General features: G+C 43.3%; 1 protein-coding gene across 1 annotated transcript in view; it reads right to left on the reverse strand.

The window, feature by feature from the left end:
- The window catches only part of LOC135057308 (polycystin-1-like), a 191282-nt gene that overhangs the window by 125453 nt on the left and 42390 nt on the right, over window positions 1–23439 (reverse strand). The window contains exons 9-13 of the mRNA XM_063963198.1: window positions 17505–18260; window positions 16669–16800; window positions 14521–14696; window positions 12203–12336; window positions 8484–12121 (exon numbers count right to left, since the gene is read on the reverse strand). Coding sequence (XP_063819268.1) covers window positions 8484–12121; window positions 12203–12336; window positions 14521–14696; window positions 16669–16800; window positions 17505–18260 — 4836 coding nt within the window. The remainder of the gene's footprint in view (window positions 1–8483; window positions 12122–12202; window positions 12337–14520; window positions 14697–16668; window positions 16801–17504; window positions 18261–23439) is intronic.

Genomic DNA, 23439 nt, shown 5'->3' on the forward strand with positions numbered 1-23439 from the left:
GTAGGTGATTCCCCCTCTATGGGTGTCCACGACACCCATAGAGGGAGAATAGAACCTGTGGTGAGCATAGCTTGCCACCAAGCCCACAAGGGGCTGAGATGCCCTCGCCACCCTGCTAGCATCCCAACGCTCGGGATGCCGATGTCAGGATAGTGAAATTCGTCATCCCGGGCTGCAGTATTTCATATCGAATCCCTGGAAAGGATGCACTAGTAGAGTCCATAGCAACCAATTAGATTCTAGTTATTATCTTTTAGAAGGTGCTAGATAACTGATAAGTACATTCTGATTGGTTGCTATAGGAAACATCTCCACTTCTGAAAACCAGAACTTTAGTAAATATACCCCTAAGTGTATTGTGATTCCCTTTCCTTCTGATTGACCACAAAGGCCACCCAGCATGCTTTTTGACCTATCTTGCCTGTCACAACCATGTAATTTTTCTTGGCATGTTTGTGGCGGATTCTTAACCTGACGCTTAGTAAATCTTGGGTTTCTATACTGCTAATGGGAGAAACATTGATGGTTCATTAATGTTCTATTGTAATCCAAAAGATAGTTTCTCAGCGGGTTTCCAGCAATTTAGGCTTTAGTAAATCAGCAGGATGTGAACTGCTGGAAATGCAAAACTGCTTAATTAAATCAAGTGGTCACCTTAGAGTTGGTCATATTTAAAAGTTCAATTCCTGGTGATTCCGGAACCCAATCAAGAAAATTTTCAAACATTAAGGGGGATATTCAATTGTGTGACATGTCAGCTGGGCGTCTGTTTTTTCCTATCTAACAGACAGGAAAAAACAGACACTCAATCGACTTTTCAAACATGTGAATATCCACTTCTATCTGTATTAGTAAGAGCAAGGTACAATACTTGAAGAATCTGGAGGATCACCAAGAAATTAACCATTTTGCAGACCTGTTTACTCCCGCATAGGCAAACACAGGGGGTTTCCAGCTGCCGTGAAACCCCCCCTTCCCCACAGCCTGGCCAGCAGCCACTACATACAGTATAAAGAGTGGAATGGAGCTGCTGCACATGTCCAGCGGTAGCATATTTTTCTTGCAAGTCTACTGTGTGTATGTGTCTGGGGATCCGAGTACTCAATCATGGCACAATAGAGAGAATCTGGTAAGTGGCTTACTGTGATCATTGGGCCTACTATGTCTGTACTACTGTATTACATAAATGGTACTTTGTTTGGGGCAGACTATAGCTTGTTACGTGCTAATTATTAGTGATGTGCACCGGACATTTTTCGGGTTTTGTGTTTTGGTTTTGGATTCGGTTCCGCGGCTGTGTTTTGGATTCGGACGCGTTTTGGCAAAACCTCACCGAAAATTTTTTGTCGGATTCGGGTGTGTTTTGGATTCGGGTGTTTTTTTTCAAAAAAACCTAAAAAACAGCTTAAATCATAGAATTTGGGGGTCATTTTGATCCCAAAGTATTATTAACCTCAATTACCATATTTTCCACTCATTTCCAGTCTATTCTGAACACCTCACACCTCACAATATTATTTTTAGTCCTACAATTTGCACCGAGGTCGCTGGATGGCTAAGCTAAGCGACACAAGTGGCCGACACAAACACCTGGCCCATCTAGGAGTGGCACTGCAGTGTCAGGCAGGATGGCACTTCCAAAAAATTGTCCCCAAACAGCACATGATGCAAAGAAAAAAATAGGCGCACCAAGGTCGCTGTGTGACTAAGCTAAGCGACACAAGTGGCCGACACAAACACCTGGCCCATCTAGGAGTGGCACTGCAGTGTCAGGCAGGATGGCACTTCAAAAAAATTGTCCCCAAACAGCACATGATGCAAAGAAAAAAAGAGGCGCACCTAGGTCACTGTGTGACTAAGCTAAGCGACCCAAGTGGCCGACACAAACACCTGGCCCATCTAGGAGTGGTACTGCAGTGTCAGGCAGGATGGCACTTCCAAAAAATTGTCCCCAAACAGCACATGATGCAAAGAAAAAAAGAGGCGCACCAAGGTCGCTGGATGGCTAAGCTAAGCGACACAAGTGGCCGACACAAACACCTGGCCCATCTAGGAGTGGCACTGCAGTGTCAGGCAGGATGGCACTTCAAAAAAATTGTCCCCAAACAGCACATGATGCAAAGAAAAATGCAAGAAAAAAGAGGTGCAAGATGGAATTGTCCTTGGGCCCTCCCACCCACCCTTATGTTGTATAAACAGGACATGCACACTTTAACGAACCCATCATTTCAGCGACAGGGTCTGCCACACGACTGTGACTGAAATGACTGGTTGGTTTGGGCCCCCACCAAAAAAGAAGCAATCAATCTCTCCTTGCACAAACTGGCTCTACAGAGGCAAGATGTCCACCTCATCATCATCCTCATCATCATCCTCCGATTCCTCACCCCTTTCACTGTGTTCACCCTCCTCACAGATTATTAATTCGTCCCCACTGGAATCCACCATCTCAGGTCCCCGTGTACTTTCTGGAGGCAATTGCTGCTGGTGAATGTCTCCACGGAGGAATTGATTATAATTCATTTTGATAAACATCATCTTCTCCACATTTTCTGGAAGTAACCTCGTACGCCGAATGCTGACAAGGTGAGCGGCTGCACTAAACACTCTTTCGGAGTACACACTGGAGGGAGGGCAACTTAGGTAGAATAAAGCCAGTTTGTGCAAGGGCCTCCAAATTGCCTCTTTTCCCTGCCAGTATACGTACGGACTGTCTGACGTGCCTACTTGGATGCGGTCACTCATATAATCCTCCACCATTCTTTCCATGGTGAGAGAATCATATGCAGTGACAGTAGACGACATGTCAGTAATCATTGGCAGGTCCTTCAGTCCGGACCAGATGTCAGCACTCGCTCCAGATTGCCCTTCATCACCGCCAGCGGGTGAGCTCGGAATTCTTAGCCTTTTCCTCGCACCCCCAGTTGCGGGAGAATGTGAAGGAGGAGATGTTGACGGGTCACGTTCCGCTTGACTTGACAATTTTCTCACCAGCAGGTCTTTGAACCTCTGCAGACTTGTGTCTGCCGGAAAGAGAGATACAACGTAGGTTTTAAATCTAGGATCGAGCACGGTGGCCAAAATGTAGTGCTCTGATTTCAACAGATTGACCACCCGTGAATCCTGGTTAAGCGAATTAAGGGCTCCATCCACAAGTCCCACATGCCTAGCGGAATCGCTCTGTTTTAGCTCCTCCTTCAATGTCTCCAGCTTCTTCTGAAAAAGCCTGATGAGGGGAATGACCTGACTCAGGCTGGCAGTGTCTGAACTGACTTCACGTGTGGCAAGTTCAAAGGGTTGCAGAACCTTGCACAACGTTGAAATCATTCTCCACTGCGCTTGAGTCAGGTGCATTCCCCCTCCTTTGCCTATATCGTGGGCAGATGTATAGGCTTGAATGGCCTTTTGCTGCTCCTCCATCCTCTGAAGCATATAGAGGGTTGAATTCCACCTCGTTACCACCTCTTGCTTCAGATGATGGCAGGGCAGGTTCAGGAATGCTTGGTGGTGCTCCAGTCTTCTGTACGCGGTGGCTGAATGCCGAAAGTGGCCCGCAATTCTTCGGGCCACCGACAGCATCTCTTGCACGCCCCTGTCGTTTTTTAAATAATTCTGCACCACCAAATTCAAGGTATGTGCAAAACATGGGACGTGCTGGAATTTGCCCAGATGTAATGCACGCACAATATTGCTGGCGTTGTCCGATGTCACAAATCCCCAGGAGAGTCCAATTGGGGTAAGCCATTCTGCGATGATCTTCCTCAGTTGCCGTAAGAGGTTGTCAGCTGTGTGCCTATTCTGGAAAGCGGTGATACAAAGCGTAGCCTGCCTAGGAACGAGTTGGCGTTTGCGAGATGCTGCTACTGGTGCCGCCGCTGCTGTTCTTGCTGCGGGAGGCAATACATCTGCCCAGTGGGCTGTCACAGTCATATAGTCCTGAGTCTGCCCTGCTCCACTTGTCCACATGTCCGTGGTTAAGTGGACATTGGGTACAACTGCATTTTTTAGGACACTGGTGAGGTCTGTGTACATTTTCGGTATCACCTGCCTAGAGAAATGGAACCTAGATGGTATTTGGTACCGGGGACACAGTACCTCAATCAAGTCTATAGTTGCCTCTGAATTAACGATGGATACCGGAACCACGTTTCTCACCGCCCAGGCTGCCAAGGCCTGAGTTATCTGCTTTGCAGCAGGATGACTGCTGTGATATTTCATCTTCCTCGCAAAGGACTGTTGGACAGTCAATTGCTTACTGGAAGTAGTACAAGTGGTCTTCCGACTTCCCCTCTGGGATGACGATCGACTCCCAGCAGCAACAACTGCAGCGCCAGCAGCAGTAGGCGTTACACTTAAGGATGCATCGGAGGAATCCCAGGCAGGAGAGGACTCGTCAGATTTGACAGTGACATGGCCTGCAGGACTATTGGCTTTCCTGGGTAAGGAGGAAATTGACACTGAGGGAGTTGGTGGTGTGGTTTGCAGGAGCTTGGTTACAAGAGGAAGGGATTTAGTGGTCAGTGGACTGCTTCCGCTGTCACCCAAAGTTTTTGAACTTGTCACTGACTTATGATGAATGCACTGCAGGTGACGTATAAGGGAGGATGTTCCGAGGTGGTTAACGTCCTTACCCCTACTTATTACAGCTTGACAAAGGCAACACACGGCTTGACACCTGTTGTCCGCATTTGTGTTGAAATAATTCCACACCGAAGAGCTGATTTTTTTTGTATTTTGACCAGGCATGTCAATGGCCATATTCGTCCCACGGACAACAGGTGTCTCCCCGGGTGCCTGACTTAAACAAACCACCTCACCATCAGAATCCTCCTTGTCAATTTCCTCCCCAGCGCCAGCAACACCCATATCCTCATCCTGGTGTACTTCAACAGTGACATCTTCAATTTGACTATCAGGAACTGGACTGCGGGTGCTCCTTCCAGCACTTGCAGGGGGCGTGCAAATGGTGGAAGGCGCAAGCTCTTCCCGTCCAGTGTTGGGAAGGTCAGGCATCGCAACCGACACAATTGGACTCTCCTTGGGGATTTGTGATTTAGAAGAACGCACAGTTCTTTGCTGTGCTTTTGCCAGCTTAAGTCTTTTCATTTTTCTAGTGAGAGGATGAGTGCTTCCATCCTCATGTGAAGCTGAACCACTAGCCATGAACATAGGCCAGGGCCTCAGCCGTTCCTTGCCACTCCGTGTCGTAAATGGCATATTGGCAAGTTTACGCTTCTCCTCAGACAATTTTAATTTTGATTTTTGGGTCATTTTACTGAACTTTTGTTTTTTGGATTTTACATGCTCTCTACTATGACATTGGGCATCGGCCTTGGCAGACGACGTTGATGGCATTTCATCGTCTCGGCCATGACTAGTAGCAGCAGCTTCAGCACGAGGTGGAAGTGGATCTTGATCCTTCCCTATTTTATTTTTTAACCTCCACATTTTTGTTCTCCATTTTTTAATGTGTGGAATTATATGCCAGTATCAATAGCAATGGCCTACTACTATATTTACTGCGCACAACTGAAATGCACCACAGGTATGGATGGATAGTATACTTGACGACACAGAGGTAGGTACAGCAGTGGCCTACCGTACTGCTATATATAGTATACTGGTGGTCACTGTGTCAGCAAACTTCAAAACTAAAATGCACCACAGGTATAGAATGTAGATGGATAGTATACTTAATGGATGACGACACAGAGGTAGGTACAGCAGTGGCCTACCGTACTGCTATATATAGTATACTGGTGGTCACTGTGTCAGCAAACTGCAAAACTAAAATGCACCACAGGTATAGAATGTAGATGGATAGTATACTTAATGGATGACGACACAGAGGTAGGTACAGCAGTGGCCTACCGTACTGCTATATTTAGTATACTGGTGGTCACTGTGTCAGCAAACTGCAAAACTAAAATGCACCACAGGTATAGAATGTAGATGGATAGTATACTTAATGGATGATGACACAGAGGAAGGTACAGCAGTGGCCTACCGTACTGCTATATATAGTATACTGGTGGTCACTGTGTCAGCAAACTTCAAAACTAAAATGCACCACAGGTATAGAATGTAGATGGATAGTATACTTAATGGATGACGACACAGAGGTAGGTACAGCAGTGGCCTACCGTACTGCTATATATAGTATACTGGTGGTCACTGTGTCAGCAAACTGCAAAACTAAAATGCACCACAGGTATAGAATGTAGATGGATAGTATACTTAATGGATGACGACACAGAGGTAGGTACAGCAGTGGCCTACCGTACTGCTATATATAGTATACTGGTGGTCACTGTGTCAGCAAACTTCAAAACTAAAATGCACCACAGGTATAGAATGTAGATGGATAGTATACTTAATGGATGACGACACAGAGGTAGGTACAGCAGTGGCCTACCGTACTGCTATATTTAGTATACTGGTGGTCACTGTGTCAGCAAACTGCAAAACTAAAATGCACCACAGGTATAGAATGTAGATGGATAGTATACTTAATGGATGACGACACAGAGGAAGGTACAGCAGTGGCCTACCGTACTGCTATATATAGTATACTGGTGGTCACTGTGTCAGCAAACTGCAAAACTAAAATGCACCACAGGTATAGAATGTAGATGGATAGTATACTTAATGGATGACGACACAGAGGTAGGTACAGCAGTGGCCTACCGTACTGCTATATATAGTATACTGGTGGTCACTGTGTCAGCAAACTGCAAAACTAAAATGCACCACAGGTATAGAATGTAGATGGATAGTATACTTAATGGATGACGACACAGAGGTAGGTACAGCAGTGGCCTACCGTACTGCTATATATAGTATACTGGTGGTCACTGTGTCAGCAAACTGCAAAACTAAAATGCACCACAGGTATAGAATGTAGATGGATAGTATACTTAATGGATGACGACACAGAGGTAGGTACAGCAGTGGCCTACCGTACTGCTATATATAGTATACTGGTGGTCACTGTGTCAGCAAACTGCAAAACTAAAATGCACCACAGGTATAGAATGTAGATGGATAGTATACTTAATGGATGACGACACAGAGGTAGGTACAGCAGTGGCCTACCGTACTGCTATATATAGTATACTGGTGGTCACTGTGTCAGCAAACTGCAAAACTAAAATGCACCACAGGTATAGAATGTAGATGGATAGTATACTTAATGGATGACGACACAGAGGTAGGTACAGCAGTGCACTCTGCACTGTACTCCTCCTATACAATATTTATTATACTGGTGGTCCCCAGTCCCCACAATAAAGCAGCACACTGAGCACAGATATGAAGTTTTTTTCAGGCAGACAACGTATACTGGTGGTCACTGTCAGCAAAACTCTGCACTGTACTCCTGCTATATGCTGCTCCCCAGTCCCCACAATTAAGCAGTGTGAGCACTCAGCACAGATATATTATGCAGCACACTGAGCACAGATATGGTATTGAGCGTTTTTTTAAGCAGAGAACGGATAAAAACTGGTGGTCACTTATCAGCAAAACTCTGCACTGTACTCCTCCTAACAGCTGCTCCCCAGTCCTCCCCACAATTAAGCAATAAAGCAATCAACTTCAACAATAAACGGAGAGGACGCCAGCCACGTCCTCTCCCTATCATCTCCAATGCACGAGTGAAAATGGTGGCGACGCGCGGCTGCTTATATAGAATCCGAATCTCGCGAGAATCCGACAGCGGGATGATGACGTTCGGGCGCGCTCGGGTTAGCCGAGCAAGGCGGGAAGGTTCGAACCTGCATCGGACCCGTGTAAAAAGGGTGAAGTTCGGGGGTGTTCGGTTTCCGAGAAACCGAACCTGCTCATCACTACTAATTATGCATCCTTCATGGCCTGGTGACGCTCACTCTAAAAGCAAACATTTTAAAATCCTCCTCCAGAAATCCTGTGTTTGGTCTTGCTCATAAGGCCTGATTCATGTTTGTAAGTACAGCAAAAAAACAAGCAACTGGGCAAAATCATGTTGCACTGCAGGTGGGGCAGATGTAACATGTGCAGAGAAAGTTAGATTTGGGTGGGGTGTGTTGAAACTGAAATATAAATTAGTGTAAAAATAAAGCTGTCTAACATTTGTTGGCCATTTGTTTAATATTGGTGAGCAAAAGCAGCCCGTATTTATCATGCACAGAAATAATATATAACCCACCCAAATCTAAATCTTTCTGCACATGTTACATCTGCCCTACCTGCAGTGCAACATGGTTTTGCCCATTTGCGTGCTTTTTTTGCTTTACTTACAAACATGAACCAGGCCCATAGTCAGGTGTCTCTCTTACCACTTTGTCCTATATAAAATGGTTGCCCTATTTTTTCATAGGGAGCAATGTGCTAAAATTCCAAATGCCACTTATCAGTTATTTTACTTCTATACATCTTAATCAAATAACAGTTCTTTTTTTTCAACACCAAATTATCCTGACATTAGTCATCCCAACCCCTCTCACCTCATTCTCCAGTGATTCTGATCTCCATTCATATGCGATATCTGTCTCTTGTTGTCCCTCATGCACATCAGGGTCATAAGATTCCGTGCCATCCAAAATCAAGTCTGTTTCTGCTGGCCAAGTCTGTTTTGATCCTCCATGTATCCGTGCCACCAGCAAACTATGTTTTACTTCAAATCTATGTATAACTTTATTAGAGAGGGGAGTGCCTTGAAGGCGGATTGTAAAAAGTAAGCAGTGCATTCCAATCTTCAGATTGCCTCCAGGGATGGCTAGTAGAGTGTTGGAGGTGTCCAGTTTTGGGAGGTCTAATATTTTGTCATAGCAAACTGATCCTTTGTACAACTGCCATAAGTATATTGCCCTATATTTGGTGCAGCCTTTTAGATCAACAATTACCTCAAAACTAGCACCAAAAGCTGGGTACACAACTGGGGGAGATTCCACAAGCCAGACGTGTGGTTGTTCACAGTTCAGTGACCTTATAATTACTGTTGTATTAGCATGAACCAAGCTCACAAGATTAAACACAGTCACTTGAATAACAAATATCCCTGCATTGTTGAAACAATGTTCAACAGACCTCTCTACACCTGTGAGATTTTTTTCAGAGTCTTCAAATGTCCAATGAAATTGCAAATCTGAACCATCTGATATAACAGCAGTAAATGTGATACATTGACTTAGAAAGACCTCTTTACTGTTGCTCTTCAAATAAACACTAGTCACTGGTGCCTGAATAATCATAGATGATACGAGTGAGGAAAAACTGCAAAGGTTGCTGACATTGAGAAGAATATGGAGTGTTCCTTCTTCCAGAGGAGTTAATTCTACTCTATGCCCTGTAAGTGAATGCTCAGCCTGTCCAAGCTGTTTGAAGGTCCAATCAAAGCTTGAGAGATGTCCAACTTCCAGTGTGGCATTTAAATACAGAGACTGCCTTACGGGCCAGGCAGAGGGTAGACTTAGTACCTTCAGACCTCTCACTGTTTCCAGTACATGAATGCTAAAGTTAAAATTAGCTCTGCTGACATTATTGAATGCATATGCCAAAACTTCATACATACCAGAGAAATTAAAGTTAACATGACCACACTTTTTTAGATGAACTTGAGATAGATTTAGCTGTGGAACAGTCATTGTAAATGTCACATTTGTGCCACTTTGAACACTGTAACAAAAGTTGACCTCTTGCCCTGTACAGGTATTGCTCCTCTCTGTAACGACAATGAAGCCAGTTACTATATCCTGCACAAGTAACATATGGGAAATGTTAGCATTGCTCACTGAGTTCCAAACCTGAAGCTGCAGCCAATACTGTCCAGGCTCTGTGAAGGTGTGTGACACAATCTGTGTACTGTATTTGGAATCTCCATTAATTCCAGAAACTATCCATTCCCACATTAACTCAGTGCCAAGTTCTGCAAAGCCACACAATAAAACTGTTTTGTGTGACATCACTACTTGAAAATTAAATGCACCCTGGATGTCAATGTTAATATTGGACACAGCTTCCTGTACTGTCAACTCTGTTGACACAGTGTTTGAACTTAAAGCATTGGATACTGTAACAGTAATTACCTTTGAGCCTGGAGTGAAGTATTTTAAAGTAAATGTCTGATTTTGGCTGGTATGTACAGATGATCCCTCCCCAAGGTCCCATGTATACTGCATGCCAGTGCCAGACTGAACAAGAACAGTTAGGCTCACAGGTGTGCCAAGGGGGGCAACACCAACAGAACTTTGTATAGAGACATTACTTATCCTCTCTAGGATTTGGAGTCGGGATTGTGCACATACTGATCCCAATGCATTTTCTACCCACACCTCTGCAAACAATTCTCCCAAGGCAGATGGGTGGAAAGTGATAGACGCGTTCTGGCTTTCCCATTGCCCAGGTTTTAAGACCCAGTGGTAGGTAAGGTTAGAACCTTTGACCACATGAGCTGTGAGAGTGAGGGGCTCAGAAAATCCAGCAAATCCATTCACCTGTGTGTTCTCTTGCCATATGCTAACACCCTGCACTTGCTCTTGCACCTCCACTATCACAAAAGCCTGGGCAGAGCTCACTTTATTTTCTGCCTGCACTCTAACCATAAAGATGCCAGGATCAGAAAATATATGTGACATGTTTGAGGGCCCACTTAGATATGGACATAATTCACATAATGACCAGAAATACTGCACAGCATCCCCATTAGACAGAGATGCCAAGAAACTGATGACTTGATTAGACTTTGCTAGTACAAGATCAGCACTCAGAGACAGTGCTGTGATAGGGGATTGTACATATAGGGTAATGGAGGCTTTACTGTGGCTCACATTGTTCTTTGCATGGACAGTAACTGTTATATTCCCTGATACATGGAAGGTGTGTGTAACATTTTGCTCAATATAAGAAAAAGATGACTCTCCAAAATACCAAATAAACTGAGCAGAGATATCCGGTGTGATCTTAGCAATGAATGTCTTCTGAACACCACGTGGGATCATATCTCCACCACTGTGCTCTATAGTTACAGATAAAATTGGCTGCTGCACGGTCAAGTAACACTGCACTTGATGCTGGCTCACATGATTCCAGACTGACACTGTTACATTGTATTCTCCTTCATGCATGTATGTCCAGCTAACATCTGGTGAGGAAGTGTGTATAGGTAGCATTCCCAGACAAAAATCCCACTGAAACCAGTACTGGTGGTGATGATCTGGTAAAGGTTGCACCATTGCGTGGAAGAGAACAGGCTGGGATACATTAGCTACTGTAGTTGATGCATTAAGGGTCACAGTGACGATCTTCTCTTCTACAGTTATGACTCTGTTATAAACATCACTCCCTACATCTCCACTCACCAACAGTTTCAGTGTGTAATTACCAGCGCTGAGATAGGTATGAACCACATCTGCCTTTCCGTGGACAATAATAGGTGGGCTGCCATCGCCAAGGTCCCAGCTGAATCTAAGCAATGTGGATGGCAGCGTGAGGTATGCAGTAAATTGGGTGGAGATTAGGGGGGTGACAACTGCAGGGACAATGTTGGTGATTTGCATTCTGCAAATTTGCACAATGAGTGATTTACTGACAGAGCTCAATGCATTTCTACCAATTACCGTAACAGTATAATTACCCTGCTGGTTATATCTATGTTTTACTTGTGCATCTGACTGATTAATGTAGGATTTACCATCCCCCATGTAAAAGCTCCATGTAACATTTGTGCCCTGAGTTAGTGAGCAAGTGACTATGGTTTCTGTACCAAGCTCAGTAGGCCCGTTGCTCAGTACTTGAATCCCTTCAATCTGCTGTTCAATGGTAATCATCAATGTTCTTGTTACATGGCTTCGCCCATTACTGGCAGTTGCAGTTACATTATAAGTGCCAAAAGATGTGTAGACATGTGTTATTTGTAGGTCACTGCTCTGTACAACTTCGGACTTATCACCAAAATTCCAAGTAACCGTCACTGCAAAATGAGAGGGTAGGCATAAAGTGGAGAACAATGCAGATTTCTGTAGTTCCGGAGATGAATGATCTACTCTCAGGATCATGGAGGTCAGTGGTAGAACAGCCTTTAGTACCACTGAGCGTGTAAACTCGGAGTCGCTATTATATGCAATCACTTTCACTTCATATTGACCTGTGAATAAAAACAGAACATGATTAAACCTACCCTTCTCAAGTGCAAGTTTATATTGCAGTCTCTTTTTCACGATCTCACCTTCCTGGGTATAGATGTGACTTTCTGTCATGTTCAAAGTGATCAGCGGCTCTGTAGAGATTTGTAGGTGCTGGACATCATTTGGAACAGAAACGCTTCTATTCAGTAGTGGACTGCCATCTCCAAAGTTCCAGCTATACAAAAGAAACAAGTTACAACTGAACTACAAAGACAGAGAAGACACCATGGAGGAAAAGAAAACAAGTTTGCCAGTGCTAGCCCAAGTGGCCACATGAGACAGCTCATCTACCATTATGCTTTTTAATTCTGTATTATGGTCAGAATTTGTTAGGCATGACATAAATCAGCATTGTTCGCACACACTGATAGGACATTATTCAGAGATGGACACAGATCACTGCATATGCAGCCGGATCTGTGTACATCTCCTCACATGCTGGGGGCCGCCCAGCACAAGGCATGGCCGCCCAGCATGTGTAGCGCCGCCTCACGATATATCCGCAATTAAATTGCAGACACATCAAATTAAGGTTGACGCCTGGCAGCGCAGCCTGGCTGCACTGTCAGGCATACCAATTCCATTTTTTAATCGGAGCAGCTGCATGTGACGTCACCCAGCCTGCCCCCATTTGGTTCTCCATGCCCCCCCAATGCTGCGTCGTCGCACCGCAAATGCCCGTCACTGTCAATCACATTGCGGAAGGATGTGGCTGCAAAGTGTGAGGCCACACAGCCACATATAGGCAAACTGCGCTGTGGGCAGCTCTGAATAAGCTTCATAGCCTCTGTCCTGTATTATGGGTGGGAACAGCAGTTTGGAAGTCAAGGAGTTCCTACCCGCTGTTAGGACACTTTAAGTACAGCATAACATGTTCTAAAATGTGGACTCCTGTAATGTATGGCTTTTTCTAATAAACAGGAAATCTGAAACGTGGCAGCCCAGAAATGGTTTCTGCAGAGACTCTTAGCTTCTAAAACAAGATTACTCAGAAAAGAAAGTGGACAAAATCTAGGATTATTGTAGTAATTCAGCAGTGACAATTGTACCAGGAAAACAATAGCTATAAATAATAATAATAATAATAATAATAATAATAATAATAATATAGCACTCTTTCTACAATAGGATTTAAGGCGCTTAGTATAACCTATGCCCCTCTCAATGTAGTGATTAGGGGACTCCCTATGCCCCCTGAAACCTCCTGGAGGACGCAATCCTTCCATTCTGTTCCAGCAGTGCTGTGAGAGTGCTGCTAGAGAACTGGATGTGATGTAGTATAATGCTTTGAACTGTGTTGGCAGAAATGAGGAGGGAGCGGCACAACCAGGACCCAGCTATGTAACAAATTGTTGGGCCATTATCCAACATTGCATCACTTTTATGATCTATAGCTGAGCAACCTTAGAACCCAGAGGTTGGTTGCAGGAGCACAGTGAACTTGCAAGTAGTCATGGGTCTTTAATATTAAAGATACCTGGGGTGTTTTAAAGGCAGTTCTTCCATATTACTTTTGTAAACATTTAACACCCGGTTGCAAGCTTTCTTATTTTTTTATTTTTATTAAATGAACATTATCCATCCTTATCCAACTGTATATACTATTGTAAAACTTTTTATTTAATTTCAGTCATGCTTTGAAAAATGATGTGCTTCAGCAGAAATATAGGCACACTTGCGCAAACTTAGACACACTGCACTACAGAAGAGGGTTTTGTGCCGGGATCCGGTCTCTAGGTCGACTGTAGCTAGGTCGACAATGTTTAGGTCAACCACTATTAGTCGACAGTAACTAGGTCGACTGGGTGTCATGGTCGACAGGGTCTCTAGGTCGACATGTTCTAGGTCAACAGGTCAAAAGGACAACATGTGTTTTTATAATTTTTTTTCTTTTTTTGAATTTTTTCATACTTAACGATCCCCGCGCAGAGGTGTAGCTAGGCGCCATGGTGCCCGGAGCAAGAGAATGTTTTGGCACCCCCCTCCCCTGCACTGACCCCCTACAGAGATGAAAATCCCCCAAACTCTTAATAAAAATAATACACCAAAATTGCCCCTCCCCTCCGACTTGATAATCCCCCAATGTCTCAATGAAAATAATGCCCTAGAACTGCCATCCCAGACCTTATAATCCCATTTTGTTACAATCCCTCAGGCTGCTGCGGCAAAGCTTTCTCTGCCTCTCAGGCAATTCAAGGACATTATTTTCATGTTTCAATGAAAATAATGTCCTAGAATTGCCTGAGGGACAGAGACAGCTGTGCCGCAGCAGCCTGAGGGGCAGAGAGAGTTGCATCGCAGCAGCCTGAGGGTGAGTGAGAGAAAAGATATAAAGCATGAAGGATTATGAAACCAGCACCTTATGTTTACTGTCGATGACCTTTCCAACTGAAACTGGAAACACATTTCCTGAGCCTCGGAGACCAGCAGAAAAGTGGAGAACACAATGAGTTCAGCATTATGTGGTTGGAAGATTCCATGTACATTAATAACCATGTCCACGTCCTGAGAACTGACTGGGTTCTGAGCAAGTACCTGGGAAAACCAAGACAAAAGATGAGGAAGGAACTAGAGAGGCAAGACATGTGACCTAATTAATGTAGTGCCACATTCACAAGTATAAGTATGAACTACCATAAAAAAGCACTGTCTTCTTGGTGGGGGGTCTACTATGGTATGACGGCGCTCGGGATCCCGGCGCCCGGTATGCTGGCGCTCGGGATCCCGACGGCCAGCATACCAGCGCCGGGTTCCGACCCCCGGTATACTGGCAGTGGGGTGAGCGCAAAAGAGCCTCTTGCTGGCTCGCTGAGCTCGCCACGCTGCGGGCACAGTGTCACGCACTATTTATTCTCCCTCCAGGGGTGTCGTGGACACCCCAAGAGCATACCTCCCAACATGACCCTCTTCAGGAGGGACACAATGCTCTGCTCCTGGACTTCCCTCTTACTGTATGATTGCCATCACCTGTGGTGAAGAGGTTAATGGATAGGAAAGGTGTTTCAGCACAGGTGATGGCAATCACAAATTATGAGGGAAACCCAGGAGCAGAGCATTCTGTCCCTCCTGGAGAGGGTTATGTTGGGAGGTTTGCAAGAGGGAAAACAGTTCTCGGTATGCCGGCTGTCGGGATTCCGGCGCCAATATGCTGAGCGCCAGGATCCCGGCAGCCATCATATCAAGTGCCACCCCTTTGTGGGCTGTCAGGATGGTGAAAAAAAAAAGCAACGTTTTCCAATTCCACATCCAGACAATAATGCAACCTGATATGATATGTAGGCCATTTCAATGCTAGTAAATAAATGATGTGATGTTTAGCAATAGCAGATATATGTGAACATGATGTACAGAAGGTGTAATATGTGTATTTCTAATGGCCAGAAGTTGCATATTATAATTTCCTTACCATGCTATGGATCCCTGCACAATTCATGCTATATATTCCCTGCACACTGTGAAAATGCTGTAGATCAGAGGTTCTCAAACTCGGTCCTCGGGAGCCCACACAGTGCATGTTTTGCCGGTAACCCAGCAGGTGCACAGGTGTATTAATTACTCACTGGCACATTTTAAAAGGTCCACATGTGGAGCTAATTATTTCACTTGCGATTCTGTGAGGAGACCTGCAAAACATGCACTGTGTGGAGTCCTGAGGACCGAGTTTGAGAACCACTGCTGTAGATGGTGCCTTCAATAGTCTTATACTACTTCACTCCATAAATGATAGCAGTGCTCCCACACTTGTTACAACTAAGTGAGGAGTATTTGTTGCTTTGTGCCTCTGCTTACTCAGGTGACTCATGTAACATGCTTCAGCAATTTATACACATTTTGGAAAGGCAAAGTGACAGTCATGTAGCTTACATTAAGTTAAAAATGTTGGTCTCAGATCTGTAATTCTAATACATTTGGTGGTAATTGGGGAACCATTCAGGATATCTGCGTTTGGGATCCTGAACGCCGGAAACCCAAATGGCTTCTCCTGACAGTCCTCAGTGGTAAGCCACAGGAGGGAGGGGAGGTTTAGGCTGCAGGGGGAGGGTTAGGGTTAGGCTGCCGGAAAGGGAGGTTTAGGGTTAGGCTGCGGATAAAGGAGGTTAAGGTTAGGCACCCCCAGGGAGGATTAGATTGCGGGGAAGGGAGGTTTAGGGTTAGGCTGTGGTGAGTGGGCTTAGAGCTAGGCACCACCGGGGAGGGTTAGGCTAAGGCTGCGGGGAGTGGGGGCTAGGTTTAGGCACCACCGTGGGGGCGGGCTAGGGTTAGTCTGCTTCAAGGTTAGAGTTAGGCTGCGGGAAGAGAGGGTCAGGGTTAGAGGGGTAAGACGGGAGGATAAACATACTTACCCAACCCTTGACGGGATTCTCTGCATCAGGATGCCGGCACATCGTATGTATTTAGTTACAGGGCCCAAAGCAAAAGAGGACTTCGAAGTGAACTTTGGGAACAAGAAGCAGAGGAAAGGAAAAGGGCGGTAGTGTCAGATGCAAAAGACAAAAGATGGACTTACCTTCAGCAGAAACACACCTGGAGTTCTGAATGTCACTACATAGCTTGGACCCTTGTATGAGAACTCTTCATTGTTATCCATAGTCCATGTGAATGTAACTGATGAGCCATGAGTAAGTTCAGCTGTGAAAATCTGAGAGAACAGATTGTCAGGGGATAGAGGCATGTTGGTATGGAAAGGATACATTGCTTCATATGCTTGGCATACACTGATAAAATACCTGTCAGACCAACTGATATTATTGGCGGGGTTGTAATGGCATTCGAGTTAGCTGCAGGTGCAGGATGCCGGCCAAACTCGGATGTTTTTTTAAAGTGGCAGTCATTTACAAGGCATGGTTTTGACTTGTAAATGACTGCCACTTTAAAAAAATGTCCAAGTTCAGGCAGAATCTTGCACCTCAAGCAAACACTGACGCCATTACATCCCACCGTATATCTGACAACCTGACACCCAGCAGATATTATGGGCATACACTGAAAGATATTTCACAGTGTATGGCCACATGATATCTGCACTCCTCCCCTGGGGAAGAGACATTTCCCCAGTCCTCCCCTGTGAAGGAACAGGGGAAATGTTGGTTGGTCGGCAGCGGCAGTGCAGACACTGAACAATCCGGCCAGCCAATTATTGGATCTATAAGACATGCTTGTCCGATAACTGCTAGCCACATAATTGTATAATGTATGCCCAGCAATAGGAATGAACATGCAATTCAGTATGAAAAGTGGAACCATGCAAAATAGCTTTTTCATTTGTACATTTAAGAGGACACTAATAAACCTGAAGCTGTAGTTGGAAAGAAACACATAGCAGCAGAAGGCACAGTTACTCACCCGTGTCTGGTTTAGCTGAAAGTTATAAGGTCCATGAGAAAGAATACGAAGCCCCTGAATAGCATCATGTGACTGGATTTGCATTGTGAGATTTTTTACACTGATATCATTGGTGAGAATGACGCTAAGTGTGATAGTTTGTGGATTATCTATGTACAATTCCATCCAGGCAAACATCAAATCCAAGGGACGGGTGTGGCAAATAGGTAATAAAGATACCACAGCCAAAGGACATTCCTGCTGCATCATGGACTCTCCACTCTGGATTGTTGTTGACCACTGAACATGAACAGGAGGTATACTCCGAGCACCGATAACCACCAGACTTGGATCTTGAGTAGCAACATGCAAAGAGTCATTGCAATGTGTAGGGTAAAGAAACTGCAAATCAGTGATGGGACTCTGAACAGTCACCTCACAGCTAGCTACAGTTGAGCTAATTTCATTGTTCAAGACAGCACTGACTGTGTATGTTCCGACTCCATGAAAACCCCATAACAATGGGGAGACCACAAGGCTGCGTAACTCTGACCCATAAATCACATGAAGGTCACAAACCACATCATCAACCCAGCTGTCAGAATCTATGAGAAGAGACTCTGTCAGCCATCCTCGGTGTACCATGCTGATATAACTCTGCCGCCAAGCTGAATCAGAGCTGGAGGTGCAGTGCAGGAAAGATCCCCTGCCGCCTGTGTGTTGTATAGAAAGGATATCATCGGGGTATACAGAGTGAGACAAGTGTGACAGTAGGACCTGCAAGAGAAAGAGAGTGTTCATTCATAACAACGGTTATGGAGTTGTATCATGTAGCTTGCTCGCTATCTAATGTTCTGACATAGTAGAGGGTTCTATTTGCGATAATAGGTTTTTGTCATTGAATGCTAATTTTCCTGGATTTATTCATATATATTCAACTTAGAGCACTTTTAAAATCTAACCTCTAATCTTTAATGTACCCTTTATTAAAATATATATATTTTTTCATTCATTAAAAGGTCAACTTCTGAAGTCCATGGTGGGGAGATAGCAAGCAGTGCCTCAATAATGTATATAGGACCCTATTCAGCATGGGTCGCTAAATTGAGAAAATGCAATCTGTCCGATTATCAATCGACGGTGTATGTGCAGTGTTCGCAATTGCGTGTGCCCACCTGCGTATTGCGATTATTTCTGCAAACGCATTGTGCTTCAACGCAATCGCATTTTTACTGACAGAAAGACAGCGTTTAGGGGGTGGAAACATAGCATTTTGTGGGTGCGTTTGTAAAAACACAGGCGTGATAAGGCGTTTTTTCAGGTGGGTCTCTGACGTCAGCGATGACCACTATTAGCGTCTTGCGTATGCCGAATTGTGGATGACCTTGCCTGGCACAGATGGAAAAACTCTTCAATGCTCCGGTATTTGCATATGGTTATTCGTTCACACCGCGCATTGCGTTGCACTCGCAATTTCTACAATAGGCATTTTTTCATTATTTCTAAGCGGCAACTATTTGATCGCAGAAACTGCTTTTTAGCAAGTTTTGGAATCCAACCTGAATAAGGTCCATAGCTAATAACTAATAAGTTTGGAAGCTCCGACTGACAAGGGTCCCTAGGACAGTGCCTGCAGGGACTACAGCTGTTTTGCAGATAATTCTGTAAAAATTAATTCAGTATTATTATACACATAAAGATCAAACTATTTAAGACTAAAACATAGATTTCTGAGCAGAGAATACATTTTTCCCTAGAAGGCATATGAAGTAATGCTATTCAATTTTAATATCCACAGATTTTGCTTGTAAAAGTTTTTGTGCCTCTTTCGTCCTCTAGAGGGCACCACAAGGTGATATATCTCCATAATAGTAATTAAAATAGAATCTAACAGGAGGAAACCTGTAATTCTAATCAGAATATTTTGAGCCTCGTATGCATCTATAATATATTTATAAACTTTTTACAGCTAAAAACCATGGACAAGAATAAATGTTGTAATTTACGATTTTCCATGTGTATTTTCTCTAAGTCCTATACATCTCTAAAATCCTATACATAACTTATGAATAGCTGATGATTACCTTCGATAGCTTGTGGTTGTGCGCTTGAACTAGGAGTGACGAAGGTTTCCTTATTTTATATTGCTCAGCACACATACATGCTGTATATAGAAGCACTAACCCCATAGTGATCAATTTCTGTATTTTTTATTTCACCATGCACATCTCCTCTAGTTACTTTCACAGTTGTAAACAAAAAAAATATAGTAATTGCCAATAATGAGTCATTTAATTTTGTTTTTGGGGAAATCATTTTGCAGTGAAAAGAGTGGAGAAGTTGGACCAGTGGAGAAGCTGAACCAGTGGAGAAGCTGGACCAGTGGAGAAGTTGGACCAGTGGAGAAGTTGGACCAGTGGAGAAGCTGGACCAGTGGAGTAGTTGCCTATCAGCAACCAATCAGCTTATACTTAACACTTTATAGAACGCACTTGATAAGTGCTACCTGGAAGCTGATTATTTGCTATGGGTAATATCTCCACTGTTTTCACAGCTTGATACATCAACCCCTTATTCTGAACAAATGTCTACCTTAACTAATCTATGAACATGGCATCATCTATGTCTAGCGAATAAGATAATATTATGCTTACCTGCCTTACCACCTTTCAATTGTTATTAACAATGACACAATTGGTCAATAAAATCTTTGTGAATTTGTCAGTAAGATGACCCATTTTAATATGACCATTTGTGTTGTTAATAACATTATAATTGTGAATATCTGAATGACAGAATGATGAATTTTGAAAACAATGCATGGCTCACATTTCCTGTCTTGCTGAGGTTACAAAATGCCACAGTGACCCATTTATACCCCTTTTACACCACCAACATATAACACGGGTTATTGCACATGAGCATGTATAACCCGTGTTGCTGCTCGGTGTAAAAGGGCAGAGTTGGAATAATCCAGGTCGAGTGACACGGTATTCCAACTCAGGTAGTTTGCAGGTCGTGTTCAACCCGGCAAACTGTGCAGTGTGAATGGGAGCCGGGTAGTATCGACCCGGCTTCACGTTTACAGTGAATGTACGGGCGGCGCTTGGAGATCATGTGATCTCCAAGCGCCACCCCCGCCGTGTCACAGGCAACGTCACCAAACTGGCAATATGCCGGCTGCTGACTGCAGTGGGAAAGGCTGCTGACGCGGGTCGCAGCCGGGTAGCACCCGTGTCAGGCTCACGGCTGCGACCCGTGATATTGGTATAAACGTGGTATTAGTCATCACAATACAGTATATTAATGGTTTGAGGTCAACTATATAACCAATGTTAGTGCATGGATCTTATGAATTACCCATTGGCAGAGCCGTAACTAGACTTTTTGATGCCCTGTTCCAGAATTGGTGCCCCTCCCATCTCCCAGTTTTCTAATAGGAACATAAGGAACATGCCCTCCTGGGGAAGGGGCATACAACATTTACACACATTTATAGAACACTGAAAGATAAGTGATTTTGACACAAATCCTCTTTGAACCACATTCATGCACTTAACTTGAGAGCTCAGTTATTCAGTTACAATACCGTTTATTAAATAACACATTTCAATATACTGCCATACCCAGGATTCAAACCTATAACCAGTTACATTAAAGTCAAACACCCTAGTCATTGAGCTATTTAATCCTTCATAAAAACTATGAGATTTCTAACTATATGAAGCTACTTGCACTTTGTAAAAAAAATAATCAGCATTGCAAATGAGAATATCTATGTAGTGTGCAGCCACATATCCAATGTCTTGCAGCCACACACTACATAGACCTGCTCAGCTGCAATGCTGATAATTTTTTCCCAAAGTACAAGGTAAGCTTCAAATAGTTAGCATTCTTTAGCTTTCAATGTATGGGCAGATAGCTCAATGAATAGAGTGTCTGACTGCACTGCCACAGGCAATGGGTTAGAGTCCTGGGTATGTTAGCATCTTAACTTGACAGAATAATAAAGAGCTTTCATCATTAATTGTTTATAGAACAGCACACTCATAAACATTCAATTTCCATCCATTACAAACTTTTAGACACAGTGGAGTGATTCAAAGTAATGGGCGCCCATCAGAGCAATTCAATTGTTGCAATGATCGGGCGTCCACTACTTTTTATGTGCCCAAATAGATGGGAATTAGTCGTGGATAGCAGCTACTCCCATCTAAAGTCTTCGTTAGTGTGCATAAACTCCTGTTTGGGCGCCTAAACCATGGACTTTACACACATTTCTTCTCGTCGCCTAAGGAGGCAGCAATAAGAAATGTCTTGGGGGTAAATAATTGAATCGCACCCATTTAGTCTTCACCTTTCCTGTTAATGCAGGTATACCTAGGCGCTTATGACGTGAGTTGTTATACTAGGCGGCTGCCTATAAAAGATGGGGAGAGTCACTCCCGTATTATAAATATAAAAGAGTAAAAGGAAGGCTTCTCTCCTGTATTCATAATCAGTAAGAGAGAAATGAATACTCCAATTTAATATAGGTATATAAAATACATTTGTAGGTACATAAAATAAATAAAAACAATATATACACAGAGTAATGATATTAATGCAATTACCGTGACAAATTTATATATGTATATATGTACTGGATACAGAAGCAGCGGCACTCGGAGAGCTTAAATACGTCAAATGTGTATTAAAACAGCATCAAATCAGACACCAGGTGACTGATTTGATGCTGTTTTTTTAATACACATTTGACGTATTAAAGCTCTCCGAGTGCCGCTGCTTCTGTATCCAGTAATTGTTCTTCACTGAGGGCACCGGAGCAACCATTACTTATAGAGGAAGTGCCGGTTCAGCATTGTATATATATATATATATATATATATATATATATATACAGTATTACCCAATTATCATTTATCAGGAAGCATTTGTGTTTAGTGGCAGAGTCCGTTCCCAGAGGTTCTCCTATAGATGACAAGTTCTGGATTGGTGAAGATGATGATAATTCCTTAATTACTCAATTTGGAAAGAGTTTAACAGTTACATTTTAATGTATATGTATATATAATATTTTTATGTGAATTACATTTTTAAAATGTATCCACTTTATATGCGCTCTCATTTGATCTACTATACTGTGTCTATATTGTGGTGATAATCCAGATCACCTACTTGGAGCTGCATATATTACTGTGGTATTGACATATTAGTACATATATAATAGGAGATATAGAGATTTTACAGAAAAAGATAGGGGTATATACACCCAGAATAGGAATTCCAACATGCATCAATTTCAGAGGGATAGAATTAATTCCTCCACCATGCATAAAAAAGATCAATATAGAACCAACCAACTCCATAATTCAAACAGGAATAGAAATAGCCCCCAACAATCTGTGAGAAGGGACCCAATACAGCAGAATCTAACAGATTTTCAACAAAAGGGAGCTAGACCCAAATCCACGTACTCTAGCAAAGGTTCTTTACAAGGATCAGAGACTTTTTTAGAGAAAAATCTGTATCTGATTTGGAAAAATCGGAACAGATACACCCCTCTGAATCAGAAGTCTTCAAAAAGAAAGGCTTCAGATCCAGAGGATCCAGAGGAGGACTTAGGAAGTCCGTCCAAAAACGCAAAGAAAGAATAAGAGACAAGAGCATCTTTAATCTATCGTCAAAATTGTTAACTGAAAGTGAGAAAGCCATAATCTCCAAAGGTCTTAAATTTGCACCATCCACAAGACCAGACCCTTTTGAATTATACGTTGAGTTGAACCGATATACTAGAGATCTCTGTAGACAGCGATATTTTACCAATAAACATCTAAAAAATGTGGAGGAAAATACCTTACCCATCTTACTAGATCATACTGATAATGAGTTTTAAAGCATCCTTCTAGAATTAGAACAAGAAAATGGTAATTCTGCAAAGTCTCAATTACTCTAT

Source organism: Pseudophryne corroboree, chromosome 3 (assembly GCF_028390025.1).
Source record: "Pseudophryne corroboree isolate aPseCor3 chromosome 3, aPseCor3.hap2, whole genome shotgun sequence".
NCBI classification, from domain to species: domain Eukaryota; kingdom Metazoa; phylum Chordata; class Amphibia; order Anura; family Myobatrachidae; genus Pseudophryne; species Pseudophryne corroboree.